Source organism: Penicillium longicatenatum (assembly GCF_028827895.1).
Source record: "Penicillium longicatenatum strain IBT 33135 chromosome Unknown contig_2_segment0_segment0, whole genome shotgun sequence".
Lineage (NCBI taxonomy): Eukaryota > Fungi > Ascomycota > Eurotiomycetes > Eurotiales > Aspergillaceae > Penicillium > Penicillium longicatenatum.
The window spans coordinates 7,353,283-7,366,283 of record NW_026643120.1 but is presented as its reverse complement, the minus strand read 5'-3'; the positions used below and the strand labels follow the sequence as shown (position 1 = coordinate 7,366,283).

The 13,001-nt window shown below is 48.8% G+C and overlaps 3 protein-coding genes across 3 annotated transcripts; 2 read left to right on the top strand and 1 right to left on the bottom strand.

Annotated features, from left to right (window-relative positions):
* Positions 1-1,205: 1,205 nt before the first annotated feature.
* Positions 1,206-2,408, top strand: N7484_005293 (uncharacterized protein; the record flags this gene model as incomplete). The annotated part of the gene is made up of 2 exons (XM_057115713.1): positions 1,206-1,219; positions 1,304-2,408. The coding sequence occupies 2 exons, from the start codon at positions 1,206-1,208 to the stop codon at positions 2,406-2,408; spliced, it is 1,119 nt and encodes a 372-aa protein (XP_056975853.1).
* A 1,328-nt stretch (positions 2,409-3,736) lies between these two features.
* On the bottom strand, positions 3,737-4,900 carry N7484_005292 (zinc-binding alcohol dehydrogenase family protein; the record flags this gene model as incomplete). The annotated part of the gene is made up of 1 exon (XM_057115712.1): positions 3,737-4,900. The coding sequence occupies one exon, from the start codon at positions 4,898-4,900 to the stop codon at positions 3,737-3,739; it is 1,164 nt and encodes a 387-aa protein (XP_056975852.1).
* Positions 4,901-8,464: 3,564 nt separating this feature from the next.
* Positions 8,465-9,019, top strand: N7484_005291 (uncharacterized protein; the record flags this gene model as incomplete). The annotated part of the gene is made up of 3 exons (XM_057115711.1): positions 8,465-8,619; positions 8,715-8,837; positions 8,896-9,019. The coding sequence occupies 3 exons, from the start codon at positions 8,465-8,467 to the stop codon at positions 9,017-9,019; spliced, it is 402 nt and encodes a 133-aa protein (XP_056975851.1).
* Positions 9,020-13,001: the final 3,982 nt, after the last annotated feature.

Genomic DNA, 13,001 nt, shown 5'->3' with positions numbered 1-13,001 from the left:
GATGGTGTCCAGCACCTGCTCCGAGCGCTAGCCGAACTACAGATCACTCATAGCATGGCGCGAGATTATCTACAGACCCTTAAAGATACTGTACCAAGAGACTAGGCGACGATGCAAGACAAGTATGTAGATTCAAAATTACATCTGATAAGAAAAGTATCTATGAGCATTACATGAGGCATCATATAGTCTCCATCTCCCTTTATCGGGGGCATGGAATATTCTCCCATCTTCCTGAGGGATAGGAAATAGGCATTCGGCGGGCAATAAACACAGACAAATGAAGCAAGAAGATGCCCAATAGAGTACTCATGATTGGTCTAGGCTGTGACTGGAAGTATACGTGGCATAGCATCATTTCCCCAAAGATAATGGGTGCATCAGCCTCGAGCTGTACCCAGTATTGTCCTGGAATATCGGAAATTTCCGTCATTTTACACAGAATAGAGTTCAACTCCATGTATTTAGCTTCGGACAACTCCTGCTCTCCTGAGAGGTCTTCCCATCGTTTATCTCGAGGCATCGTTGAATAACGCTATAGGGTTTTTCCATGACAGTGCATAAGTGGGAACAACCAGCGGGCCACGCTGCTTCTTGATGCAGTCATCTAACCTAATGAAGAAGTCGCATTTGTTTCTCTTTCTAGGTAAGGTGTCTTCCAGTTCATTCACGTCGATTTGGAAGGTTACAAGCGTCACTTCAAGCTTACTTGTGTCCCGACATATTTTGTCACCGACAATACCGAGTCATCCTTTCCAGTCAGTCTCAAGGCTATGGTACTCTCTGCTCTAACAGTCCAATCACATGAGGTGATCTTGAACAGATCAACGGCAAATGGCTCGTGCTGGCTGTTATAGTGACAGATAAGAGGACTTACTTGAAAAGGATAATGCTGCAATGCAAAAGGACGCCCGCGTGTCGGCGACGCCAATGATTCTCAGCAGAAATCGGACTTCGGAGACCGAAATCCGGTCGATCACGCGCGGAAATACATAAGCCCGACGGAGCTCTCTCCGGGCGATCAACACGCACGAGACGGGGATCTCCCGCCTGCCCCACCTTACCACCAGTCATCAACTGAAAGTATCCAGACTTCCTGGCCTGGCTCAAGTCGTATGAGCAGTCAATACGATGGAGAGATCGAAAGCAGACCCCGGCCAATCTAGCACCTATGGCCAGGCTTGCACGCAGTGCTACAAGGCAAAATGCCGCTGTGTGCGTACGGCCAATGGCGATGATTGTGAAAGGTCGATATGGCATATCTGGTTTCTCAACTCACAACACTCGACTAATAGGCCTCCAGATGTATTCGTCTTGATAAAACCTGTGAGCCATCAGAATCGGTTCGCAGGCGCAATGCGCAGACAGCCGCAGCCGAGGCGTCGGATATGCGGATCTCTCGGCTGGAAGATAAGATGGAGAGCTTGTTATCTGCCATGCAGTCTTTCATCGGTGCTCGGGGGGAGACTGCGCCTGCTGTCAATGTCATTGAACCGATCAATGGACACGGCAGTGCTTCATCGATCACGTCTCATTCGAATAGTACTCTGGTGAACCCGACAGGCACGAACCTTGCATTCAGTGATGGGTCGACATTCGCAGCGGGTTCCATTGCGACAGTCTCGCCGCACCCAAATACATTTCTACTGCCCCATCAGTACCCTCTATCTCCCACTACTCCATCATTGATCCAGGCAGACGAACGATTAAGTTTTTTCCGATCCCGCATGCTGCCATTTTTCCCTTTCATCGACTTGACCCCGAATATGACAGGCTGGTATCTGCGGCAGAATAGACCTTTCCTATTTCAAGCCATCCACACGGTGACCATCTTCTCAACGCAAGAAAGGCTGGCTCAACTCGAAGAGTTGAAGCGTGTCTTGTTCACATCTGCTCTGCTCGAAGTCCAGTCAAACATTGACCTGTTGCTGGGATTGTTGACGTATATAACATGGAGCACGGATGCTTTCCTCGGCAGAGCAGACCTCCTCTCACGACTCATGATGCTAGCAATTTCACTTGTATATGATTTGCGATTGTTCAAGCCGTCCTCGACAGACGTGGAAGTTATGATGATGATCACCCAGGGGCGGGCTGATGATAATAACCAGAGCCCCGCTGATGAAACGCCCTATGAGTTATTGGAAAGGCAGCGGGCAGTACTGGCATGTTTTATACTGAGCTCCAAGTGCGTGTGCTCTCTGATTATTTATCAAACTCGACAGGAGTCTTGTGCTCGCGGCTCAGCGTTACTAACATTGACTTTCTCAGTATCTCGTCCCACCTTGGGCGCCAAGATGCTTTACGATGGACGCCGCAAATGGAGGAAGCGCTTCGACTCATTACCACGAATAAATCATGCGCCTCAGATGAGTTATTCGTCTCTCAAGTCCGCTTACAGTTGTTAAAGCAAAGAGCGGAGGATATCCGGCGTCAAGACGAAGCAGATTACCTTTCCACGGGAGCAACACCCATGGCGTCAGTTCCTCGTTTATTCTATCTTAAAACTCTGCGAAGACAACTGCAAGAGCTCCGCGCTTCATTCCGGCCAGATCTTCCCCAGATTGGTAAGTAGATTTACAGGCGAGGAGCTGGTCACGTATCTCATTTGCCGGATCGCTAATTCTTTTTCTAACCGGGGTTATCCTCCGGTTTCTCATGCAGACATTCTTAATACACACACACAATATGTCGAAATATACATTAATCACCTAGCGTATTCCATCAATACAGACTCACTTTCTTTGTACCCATCTGGACAAAGGAATGACGGTGGGATCGACTTGGGATTCGAACGTCTCGAGTGTTTATGGCTGTCAGTTGAGAACATCAAGTCATGGCTGAAGAGTTTCTACAGAATCCCCTGCTCGAAACTTGTCGGCCAACCTTTTCATTTCTGGTCGCAAATGATTCTGAGTATCACACTCTTGAAATATCTCTCAACCCTGAAAGACCCAGAATGGGATTGCCAAGTGGTGCGCAGCACACTAGATCTCATAAAAACCATCGATTCCATGCTGCAGAGAATTGAATTGAGTAGCAAGGAGCCGGAACTTCAGTGCAACGACCATCTACTGAAATATTTATCGAAGCTTTTGAGCAGATGTCGCATGTGGGCTGAAACTCGGTGGCACATCACCTCTCAGGTACACGATGTAGAGACCAGGACGTCTCGGAGCGTCAACCCTGACACCATCTCTCACAATTACCATGTGCCTGATCTTGACCAAATGATCTGGATGCAGTCGATGGACCTGGGAAATGAGCATTGGTTTGAGGATGTACTAGGCATGCCTGCGATAGTGTACTAATTTGCTGGAATTCCCATATATTTTATCTTTATGGTTCGGTACAATCCCACGAAATTGAATGCAGAAAGGAGTCCTTCAAGTCGGCAATCGTTGTGAGCGTAAGAAAGCCCGGCCGACCGATCTCTTCCGGCACATTGAATACAAAGTCAGCCCCTTGGCGTAAGATGTCCATTTTAGTGCAATGTTGGGCTCTTTGAAGAATCACTTAGCCCAGTTGTAGACCCTCTCGCTCGAGCCTTCCATTTAACAAGAGAACGGCATCTCTCCACCGGTTACTTCGATTCAAGTTTCAACTTTTGAACAAATAACATCGACTGTGCTCTCCAATGTAGATCGATGAATCTCAAATAATCCATTAGCTAAACCGAAGGTTTTCCCCCTTGCAAAAGTCATTCTAACTGTACTAAGTGGATGTGTCTGCACGACTAAGGCAACGAGACAATAATCTTCTTAGCCGAGACCCCCTTCTGATTGAGTTCCAAGGCCTCGTTGATCTTGTCCAGTCCCCGTCCGACAACATGCGGCTCCGGTGCCGGTACAAACTGCTTCTTAGCCAGTGCAGGGCCCAGGAAGTTCATATACACTTGAGACACACAGCTATCGGGATCAACCAGCCCCACAATCATGATGAACTTGATCTCAATGCCCGTTCGCATCTTTTTCACGGCATTCTTGCCCATCATGGAAAACATCCCGCCCATCAATCTGTAAGTCCCGAACAGTCCTCGAATCGAGTCGGGTTCCCTCCGCGCACCACCCGCCAAGGCGATGAATCTCCCCGTCGGTAGTTCGGGCGTCTTAGCGATCCGTTGTATCATGACAGAAGCGCAGACCTCATCTGCGTTTTCTCCGACGGTATATGCGCCGACTAGCTCCCGGCCATCAAGCGCACGCACAAGATCTACGACAAGTGTCTTGCTATTGTAGTCGAAGACGTGAGAAGCGCCGAGACTCTTGACCAAGGCAAAGTTCCTTGGCGACGATGTCGATATAACTTGGTAGCCAGCTGCAACGGCGAGTTGTATAGCGCAACTGCCAACGCTTGACGCACCACCCGTGATAATAATAGCGCGGGGAAGATATTCCCCAGGTTGTGGATTAGGCGGCGGTGGTACCTGGGGGAGATCGAGGCCGAGATAATCTTTATGGAAGAGACCATAGGCCGCTGTGCCGATCCCGAGCCCAAGGACAGCGGCCTGCTCATCGGTGATATGGTCGGGAATCGGGGCGACCATATACTCGCGTAACACGGTATACAGCTGGAACGCACCTTCAGCAGCATCGCCGGATTCTTTCGCAATAGAAACGGCGCAGCCAGCTACCCTGTCACCAACCTTGAAGCGCGTCACGCCAGGGCCGACATCAAGGACGGTGCCAGCGACATCTATTCCGAGTACCATGGGGTACTTGAGATGCGACGCAAGGATAGAGCCCTGATATTGTAGTACCCAGTCAAAAGGGTTAATACCGACTGCACCATTCTTGATCGCTATTTGGCCAGGACCGGGGGTTGTGTAGGGTGCATCGCCGACTTGTAAGGGCACTGCACCTTTCGAGGGAATCCAAGCTGCTTGGTTTTTGGGAGTCATTTTGTTGAAACTGGAAGAAGAAGAAATACTTCGAAGGGGTCGGGCAATTGTAGAGATTGCGACAAGAATGACATGTTCTCGTGAACAGTCTTGAGAGCTTGATAATCATAGCGACATAGGGATGGAATTGAAGCACTAACGCTAAGAAAAAAGAGAGGCGGCTCCCGGACTTGAATTCCGTATTAGGACCCAGGAAAAAACTCCCACAGCCTCCCCTAAACCAATGCATCGGACCTATTTATAAAAACTCCGTATCGATTTTTTGATAGGTTTTTGTGGTATGCCCAACCCCGTGCATTGTCCACTTGAACACCTGCCTACTAAGAACAACTGACTGGTTACGAGGTGAAAGCACTCTGTATATGCTGTTTATCCAATAATAATCCTTGGGATGGTCCATCACTCCCAACGCCCACCGCATAGTTTGAATCCGCCGACTCATTAGGCCGATGGGTCGCCCAGCACTTTGAGCCGCATCCAACGGGATGCACGATACAGATAGGAGTGTTAGAGCCCATGAACTTTTTTAACTTGCGTCTAATGTGTGTTGTTTGCTACCTCAAACTCAAACTCGAAATTGCAATCTCGAGTCCGCCCCAGTTTCCTGTGTAGGGAGATTCCATTCATGAGACTCCGGTGGGCCGCGGCGGCAAGGGCGGCCTCACGCCGGAAACACCTGTAGGATAGGGCCACTTTGACTATCGGGGGACGCCACACCCGAAATGTGTGCCCACTTTACTAGATCCAGTGGAGTCTAGACTACTAGAGAACGCTCTAACAACCCTACGGAGACGGAATTCGGAGTTCGGCAGCCGGCCCCATCTGATTTTGTGAAAAAATGGACCCTGAAGTCGTAGTCGAGCGATGATCGCTGCCCACCGTTTCAACTGTTGAAAGTACGGTCGTTGAGAAAATGTTCAACGTTGATCAACGCTCTTCAGAGAAATAATAATTAACTTAAATTAAGATTAAATTTTTTTTATAATCTATTATTGTTCTAATTTTTCAGAAAACAACTTCATTTTAAAATCCACCCTTAAGATGACCGTCCACTTTTCACCTGCCTGTTGACTTTTGCCTAGCCTGTTACCTCAGTAAGTCGAAGTTCAACAGGCCTGACTTTGCACAGGCGACTTCGATGCCCCGAAAACAATGCCCCCCAAAAATCGACAGACAGAAAAGACTTCACCGCGGCAATCCAAAGCGGGCGGTAACAAGACCAGTCAAAAGACCTATAAATATGGCCTCCTTTCCTGGTTCTCTGTCGAAATAGTTCTCTTCCTTACCACATCCGTCGAATTCTGTCAAGCTGAAATCGAGATGCCTTCCTGCAATAGACTTATGAGTCCTTCCTCTTTGACCCTAAACTCCTACTGTTACTGATACTGATGGAGGCCACTTAAGTCACCAAGTCACCTGCCTCTCTCTACCCACTGGTGGTTCACTCCACTACGCCCATCTTCGTGCCTATAGGCCAGAGCTTGAGCCTTGACTGGCGATAATCCTTTGGTGAGTGCTATATTCATATGCCTTGTCGAGTGGAGCTAACCATGTGACTTCTGACTAGCTTCTTGACCACCAGAGTGCAAGTGAGGCATCCTGTAGGTAAGTCCTTTATCAGCCCTATACCGTCGGCTAGTGCTGAAACACCTAATGTTACGACCAGCCAGATCATGTTAAATAGGAAGGCCCCAAGTCAGCACTCCAAGGGTTATACATCTACCTGCCAGCCACACCCATGACCAAGTCGCCCATAGGCCCCAAGCTCTTGATGTGAGTTATGGGCCTGGACTTTGGTTCTACTCTTGACATGTGCTTATTAAATAGGGCCTTTAGCGAGTCCATCAGCTAGACCTCTGAGTTCTAAGCACCGCCACCTAGATCCCTTCCCATGCATATGTCGCCGTTATCCTAAATGGTTCGATGTTCTGATAGTGTCTCAAGCATGGCTACTTAGGCACGCTATCGCCGCCACAGGTCTCGTGCAGCTGGACATCCGTTGGATAGATACGTCTACTCGGTGCTTCTACCCTATCACCACCCATTGATCATTAGTCATGATCCTGGCTAGAGGGCAGACGGACTAAACCGACCTTAGGGAGCTACGAGACGGAAGATGTGTTAGATCGATTTGGAGATGAGACTTATCTCCACAAGACGAGTCTTTCGCTATCTTGGCAGTATCGTCCGTCGTAGGTATAGGGTGAGATTAGATAAAAGACCGTGAGTGAATCTTATTATCAGACATATACTAACTATCTTGCAGGGCCACTAGTCAAGACGCTACGAGAAATAACGTACAACTTAACGAGCCTCGCACGCGTCTTGCACTATCGCTTCCTTTCCCATAAAGCGATGTATCCCGCTTTAAAGGCCATTTCGGGTTGTGAAAGTCGACGTGAATGGAGAATGCCCGATCACTCCACTCTTTTGCCTTACCCACTGATGCCGACCGAGAACACCAGCTCCTACTCCATATCCTTGGAAAGCTGAGGCAGCCATGCGACCAATCTACCGACCAAGAACACACAATGATTGTACATAGATGCAGCAATAGGCTTGGATGTCGAGGAGCCCTTTCATAGGCGGGACCAACTTCCTCACCTGCGGAGGGTGCGAATAAGAGGGATGCCCAAGGTCCATCCGATGGGTAGATATCTCTCGTTGTTCGGAACAGACGTCGATCGCAATGAACCAGTCCATAAAGATGGCCATGAGCATTCAGATCTGCCACAACGGTTGTCGCTTTCTGCTATCTCCCTACCCTTGTCAAATCTGGTGGAAGCCTTTGTCACCAGATGATGGAAAGCCATCGCTTTCGACGACAGTGATTATTTCAATGAGACAGGCGGCCTTCTTGCAACAGCAGATCGCAGACATATCGTTCATCCACTTTGTGCAGAACCAGCGACAGCGCCAGCTCCCTACGGTCAGGCGATAAGTGAACAGAGCGACTCTCGCCCTCGCTTCGGAAGAGAAAGTCCTTTGCGTCACACTCGCCCAAGCGTTGCGTTCCATCCTGCCTCTTACAACTGCGCGAGGCATCTCCATTGGTAGCTTGCCAGTTCCTGCCTCAACAGCGCATCGAAGATCGTTGTCCACCATGCACATGTTGCCCTGCATAACTGGGTGCTACCATTGGGCAGGAAAAAAATCGATCCCTCTTCCGTGGTGTACCAGAATCAGTTGTGGGCACATTGCCAGATACAGCGCTCGTCATCACCGCGAGAGGGATGGGAGCGACAGGCATCTGCGAGCCCGCAAATTGAGCATTGCATCATTTGCGGAAGAGCCCCTTCTGTCTTCACAGGCCCCTGATGCCCAAGATAAGTTCCCCGCCTTGATACGTGTGCGAACCACTCCTTGACACGAACACTGCATGCCCTAAACGGTAAAGGTACCCAACTCCGGTACGTCGTTGATGTTTCGCCATCAGTTCGTGTCTACCAGCCAAAATCACGGTCACAAGCATACACCACGTTACAACATCCCGTACGTATGAAGTTCGTACGAGCCATGCCGACCTGAGCTGACCGAACTCCACCTCTCTCAGTTTCTTTCACTATGACAACACGAACGATTCTTCTCGTGCAGCTATGTTCCAGCCAGCTCAATATCATTGAAGACTTTGCTGAACATCGAGTCATGCGACCAGCCCAATCCATACTCAACCACCTCAGGTCAAGGATGGTACAACGGTCAGCCCGGTATCTGGAAAGGTAAGTCAGAAACCGTTTTCCTGATCCAAGCACTGATAACGCGCCCAGTAGGACATGCCTCCAGGCACACCTCGGGCGAATCATGAAAGCTTCAGGCTACGAGGGACTGCCACCTTCCAGCCCATCTTGTATCAACGCACACGCCGCCATAGACAAAGAGCTATTGTGGAGCAATATATGTACGGGCTGAAGAGTGGTGAGGTCGGGGATGATAGATTGTGAGTGGACCCCATATCGCCGGAGGTATACTGACACCTTTCGAGAGTCACTTGCCAGGTGCGAAACATGTCGACGACACGCGGTGCGAACGCTCCGAACCGACTGGACGGGGAAAGGAGTGCCAGACAAAGGTCTGTGCTATCAGACTGCTCAAAATTCGGCGCGACTGCAGGACGCTTGATCAATACGATTAGAGCAGCAGTCTCCCAGATGATCACGATAGTGCGGCCAACCCATTTTGGCGAGATAATTGGGCTCCCCAGTTGAGCGTGACGGATCTCGACATTGGCACGCGAGCTCGGCGGCATGCAATCGATTGCATTGGAATGGCATTTCCCCTGGCGGCTCAATAACGTCAAATGCCGACGCCGAGTGTCCCTCGCCAATCTTAACAACATATGGGAAGCAGTGCGATACTTCCAGCAAAGAGGCCGACTATGAAGACCACCCCCACACTACACATGAGCGGCCGGATGATCAATGGCGACCAAATCAGATCCCACGCACTCCTGGAGCCCTTCGTATTCCCGCTTCCCGATATGAGCAGCCCTCATCATGTAGACTGAGGCGTGGATCTGAGGCAGGGATCATCACAAACATCCACTGCCTTCAAGCCCAAATATTGAGCATTGGCTCTTTTGCCAGACTTTCCAAAGGGTCACCTTTATGGTTGGGCAGTCCCAAAATGAGTTCATTCGCTTTTGGATTCTGCACCCGTCACCCATCCTCCAATCGACCGTCAAAACGCTGATCAGTCATCGGATAAACGTGAGTCAAGGGTCCCTTTTCTGATCTATTTGCTAACGTGTGCCCAACAGAATGTGCCTCCGTGCAAACCCCGAAGCATGTCAACAACGCCGCAGGCGTTTGACTGCCATATTCCAGATATGCAGTTCATTTCGAAGTGCACGTTGCCAGTTTCCCAAACGAGAGGGCATGCTGGGCAACATGCTCACGAAGGGCTTGACCGCCACGGTTGTTTGGCTCAAATCAGTGCCATGGCTGGACTTGGTCGGTCTTAGAGTCGGTCTTGTGGGAGTCGGTCTTGTGGGAGTCGGCCTTGTGGGAGTTGGCTCGTGGGAATGGGCTCGTGGGAGTGGTCTTGTGGGCGTGGGCTTCTAGGTGTTGGCTTCTAGGTGTTGGCTCGTGGGAGATGGCTTGTGGGAGTGGGCTTGTGGGCATTACTTTATGGGAGTGGGCTCGTGGGCATGGATATGTGGGTATCGGCTCGTGGAAGTCGGCTCGTGGAAGTCGGCTAGGAGTTAGGAGAAAACCAGATACATCTACTCGAGGTATGCTCCATGGTCGTTTCAGTCGGCTACAGCTTTGATATAAGTTAAGAGAGAGAGAGGGAGAGAGACCCGAAGCGATCTTTAAGAGTCCACTAGAGCGGGCATTAGTTGACTCTAACTTAAGATAGGCAGAGCCACCAATACATAGGCTGTGTTGTTAGCTAGAAGCCACCAGAATGCCGAGTATTAAGTAAAGGCGAGTATAAAGAGCTTTAAAAAGATCTCCTTAATCTGATATCGACTGACTTATTGTAAAGGCTAGTGTTATATACGGACCAGCTCCGCGGGACGTCGCGTAAATAATGTGGCCCCCGCGTCTAGGACGACTTCACCGCTTTTACCGTCGCGTTGGATCAATAGTAGCTTCCCCTCGCCACGCATTAGTCGACGGGCGTGTTAATACCTACCGTTCTCGCTTTAGAGACACGAGGCTATGTTTACGTCCATAACGTGCGCGCGCTAATACTATTCGACATTCTTGCTCGATAAGTAGCTTAGCTAGTAAACGTTATTATTATTACTAACCTATCCACCTACTGCGCGACTGATATTCTGATCTCCACGGACATAAGTAGTAATCGAGCATATATGCATTACAGCCTATCATCTTCTTATCTAAGCAATACTATGCTAGTGGATACTCTATTTATGCTTTGATTGCTTTAATAAAATTCGATTACTTTAATGAAGGCACGCGATCGAAACGAGACCAATTTCGAAAATTAAGTAGAATATAATAAAGGGAATCACCTGATTCGATAAGAATGTTAATAGATCTACCTATATCTATAGGGGCTGGGCACTCGTCTCCTAGGGAGCACGTATAATATCACGCCTACTAGTACTTAATCTTCTATTAGCGGAGCGATTATATATAAATATGGCTAACGTGAAGCCATATCTTATAGCTATATAGTGTAGTCTACGAGACTAGTAACTCTGGCCTAACTATCATTATAAAGCTAGTAACTAAGTGCTACCGCTAGTGGATTAACTTCAGCTAATAAGATCCCATATAATGTTTATATTACAGGCATCACTGCTTAGCCATATCAGTCGTTCTAAGGTCTAGAAGATCTTATATAAGGTGTTATTAGTTTACGCCGTCTCTCGTAGTATTGATAACATCACGGTCCCTACTTAAGCTAAACAACCGAAATAGATCTCTCGCGATGCCTGTTGGTTACTGGTCCGAATGGCACTAAGGTTTCCAAACAGCCCCTATGATCTAATCACGTGACACATGGCCCCGGCCCTACTACTACTAAAGAGAAGTTGATTTAAGCTTCCAAAAATCCATGCCCTTTTAATTAACGATTCGAAAAATACTAAGAATTCGGTATTCAGTGATATCAGTTTCACCCAGGAATCCACTCTGATAGGTGTGGGAACCCATGAAGAGGAAGCCAGAACCGTGTAAGGCTACCCGTCGAACTGCCATGACAGAATAAAGAAAGGGTCTTGCGTATTAGTGCTGGGTATCTAGCTCAGTAGCTTATCATTCAGGTGCAGCAGTGAGAGTTACGCCAGAATGGTGTGGTGTGAGATGCAAGCTCATTATCCCTCTATGTTGCACTATCCTTTCGAGTCCCTATGACATCTGCGCCGTCGCGTGCATCCCTACATGGCTACGTGAATCCATCTTTGCTCGCTCCAGGCCCTTCTCAGCGCGCTTGCTCCTTTTCCAAACACAGCAAGCTCTACTGACCTTGTCCTAGAGAATGCCATCGTGCTGATCGCGGGTGATGCGTCATGACACAACGCTTTTCCGGCCACCTCATCAATCACACATCTCAGCTATCGCACAGTCATGTGTCTCATCAGACAAACAGCTGTGCATCGCTGCGTAGCTGATGTCACGCAACGCATGATCACCACAAGTCCTTAACTTGCCTTTATAGGCGCATCTTATGTTCCGCGTGAGCTGCTGACTGACGGAGAGTGACTGTGAGGCTCTTCCGTGGCATTCTTAGGTGCTTTCAGGTTGTTTCAAGAAGAGTGCAAGTCAGAAGGGACCAAAGCGCTCGTCATAGTGGACAAACTCCAAGCCGGTGATGCAGGGCTCATTATGCTTTCGTCCTGCACGCTGCTTTCGCCCGCGTAGTTGCCCTGATTAGACCTCTATGATTTATTCTTCTCGTAGACTGATGACTGCTATCGGTAACACAAATTCAGTATATCATGCTGTTCGATGGTCGTACTACGGCAGGCAGCCTTGTCAGGGCGTGGGGCAGGGCAGCTTAAAAAGTGTATATACACACCGTACGTGCACAGTATCATTTTGTCGACTCTCAGGCTCACCGCAGTATTCAATTTCATATGGATCCCACCTTTGTAGCCGGTGCGGTTGCTGAGCATTGGCTTCATGTTTGTATCATACGTGGTTAACTTTGAATTAACTTAGATCCGATTTGTTTCATGGCGTATCGCAGTCGTACTCAGAAGAGACCGGTATACAGACTTCACTTCATTGGTCATGTTTTTGTGAGACCACTAGAGAGTCAAGTCACGCGTGCGACTTTGATGTCATAGCATATACTGTATAGTTCAAAAAAAGAAAATGTTGTTCATTCATTGAGAGACATGCGGCCATATATATATATCGGGAAGCTTGAGCCAACTGGATTCTTGGTGTAGGGCCTCCCAAGTTAATGACATGATATAGCTTTCTTGTTAGTACATAATTACCAGCTCTATGCCACGACTCTATTTCCTGCCAAGAAGGACTTGACAACGGCTGTTGGCCTGAGAGAAGAATACAGTGATGTTGGTGGGGTCTTTCCCCAAGTCGGACGAAGAGTGCGCGAGGGATGACACACCGCCTGACTCACTCCGTTTGTCAACGCGTCCAGACTCAGCATTGATAGTCTG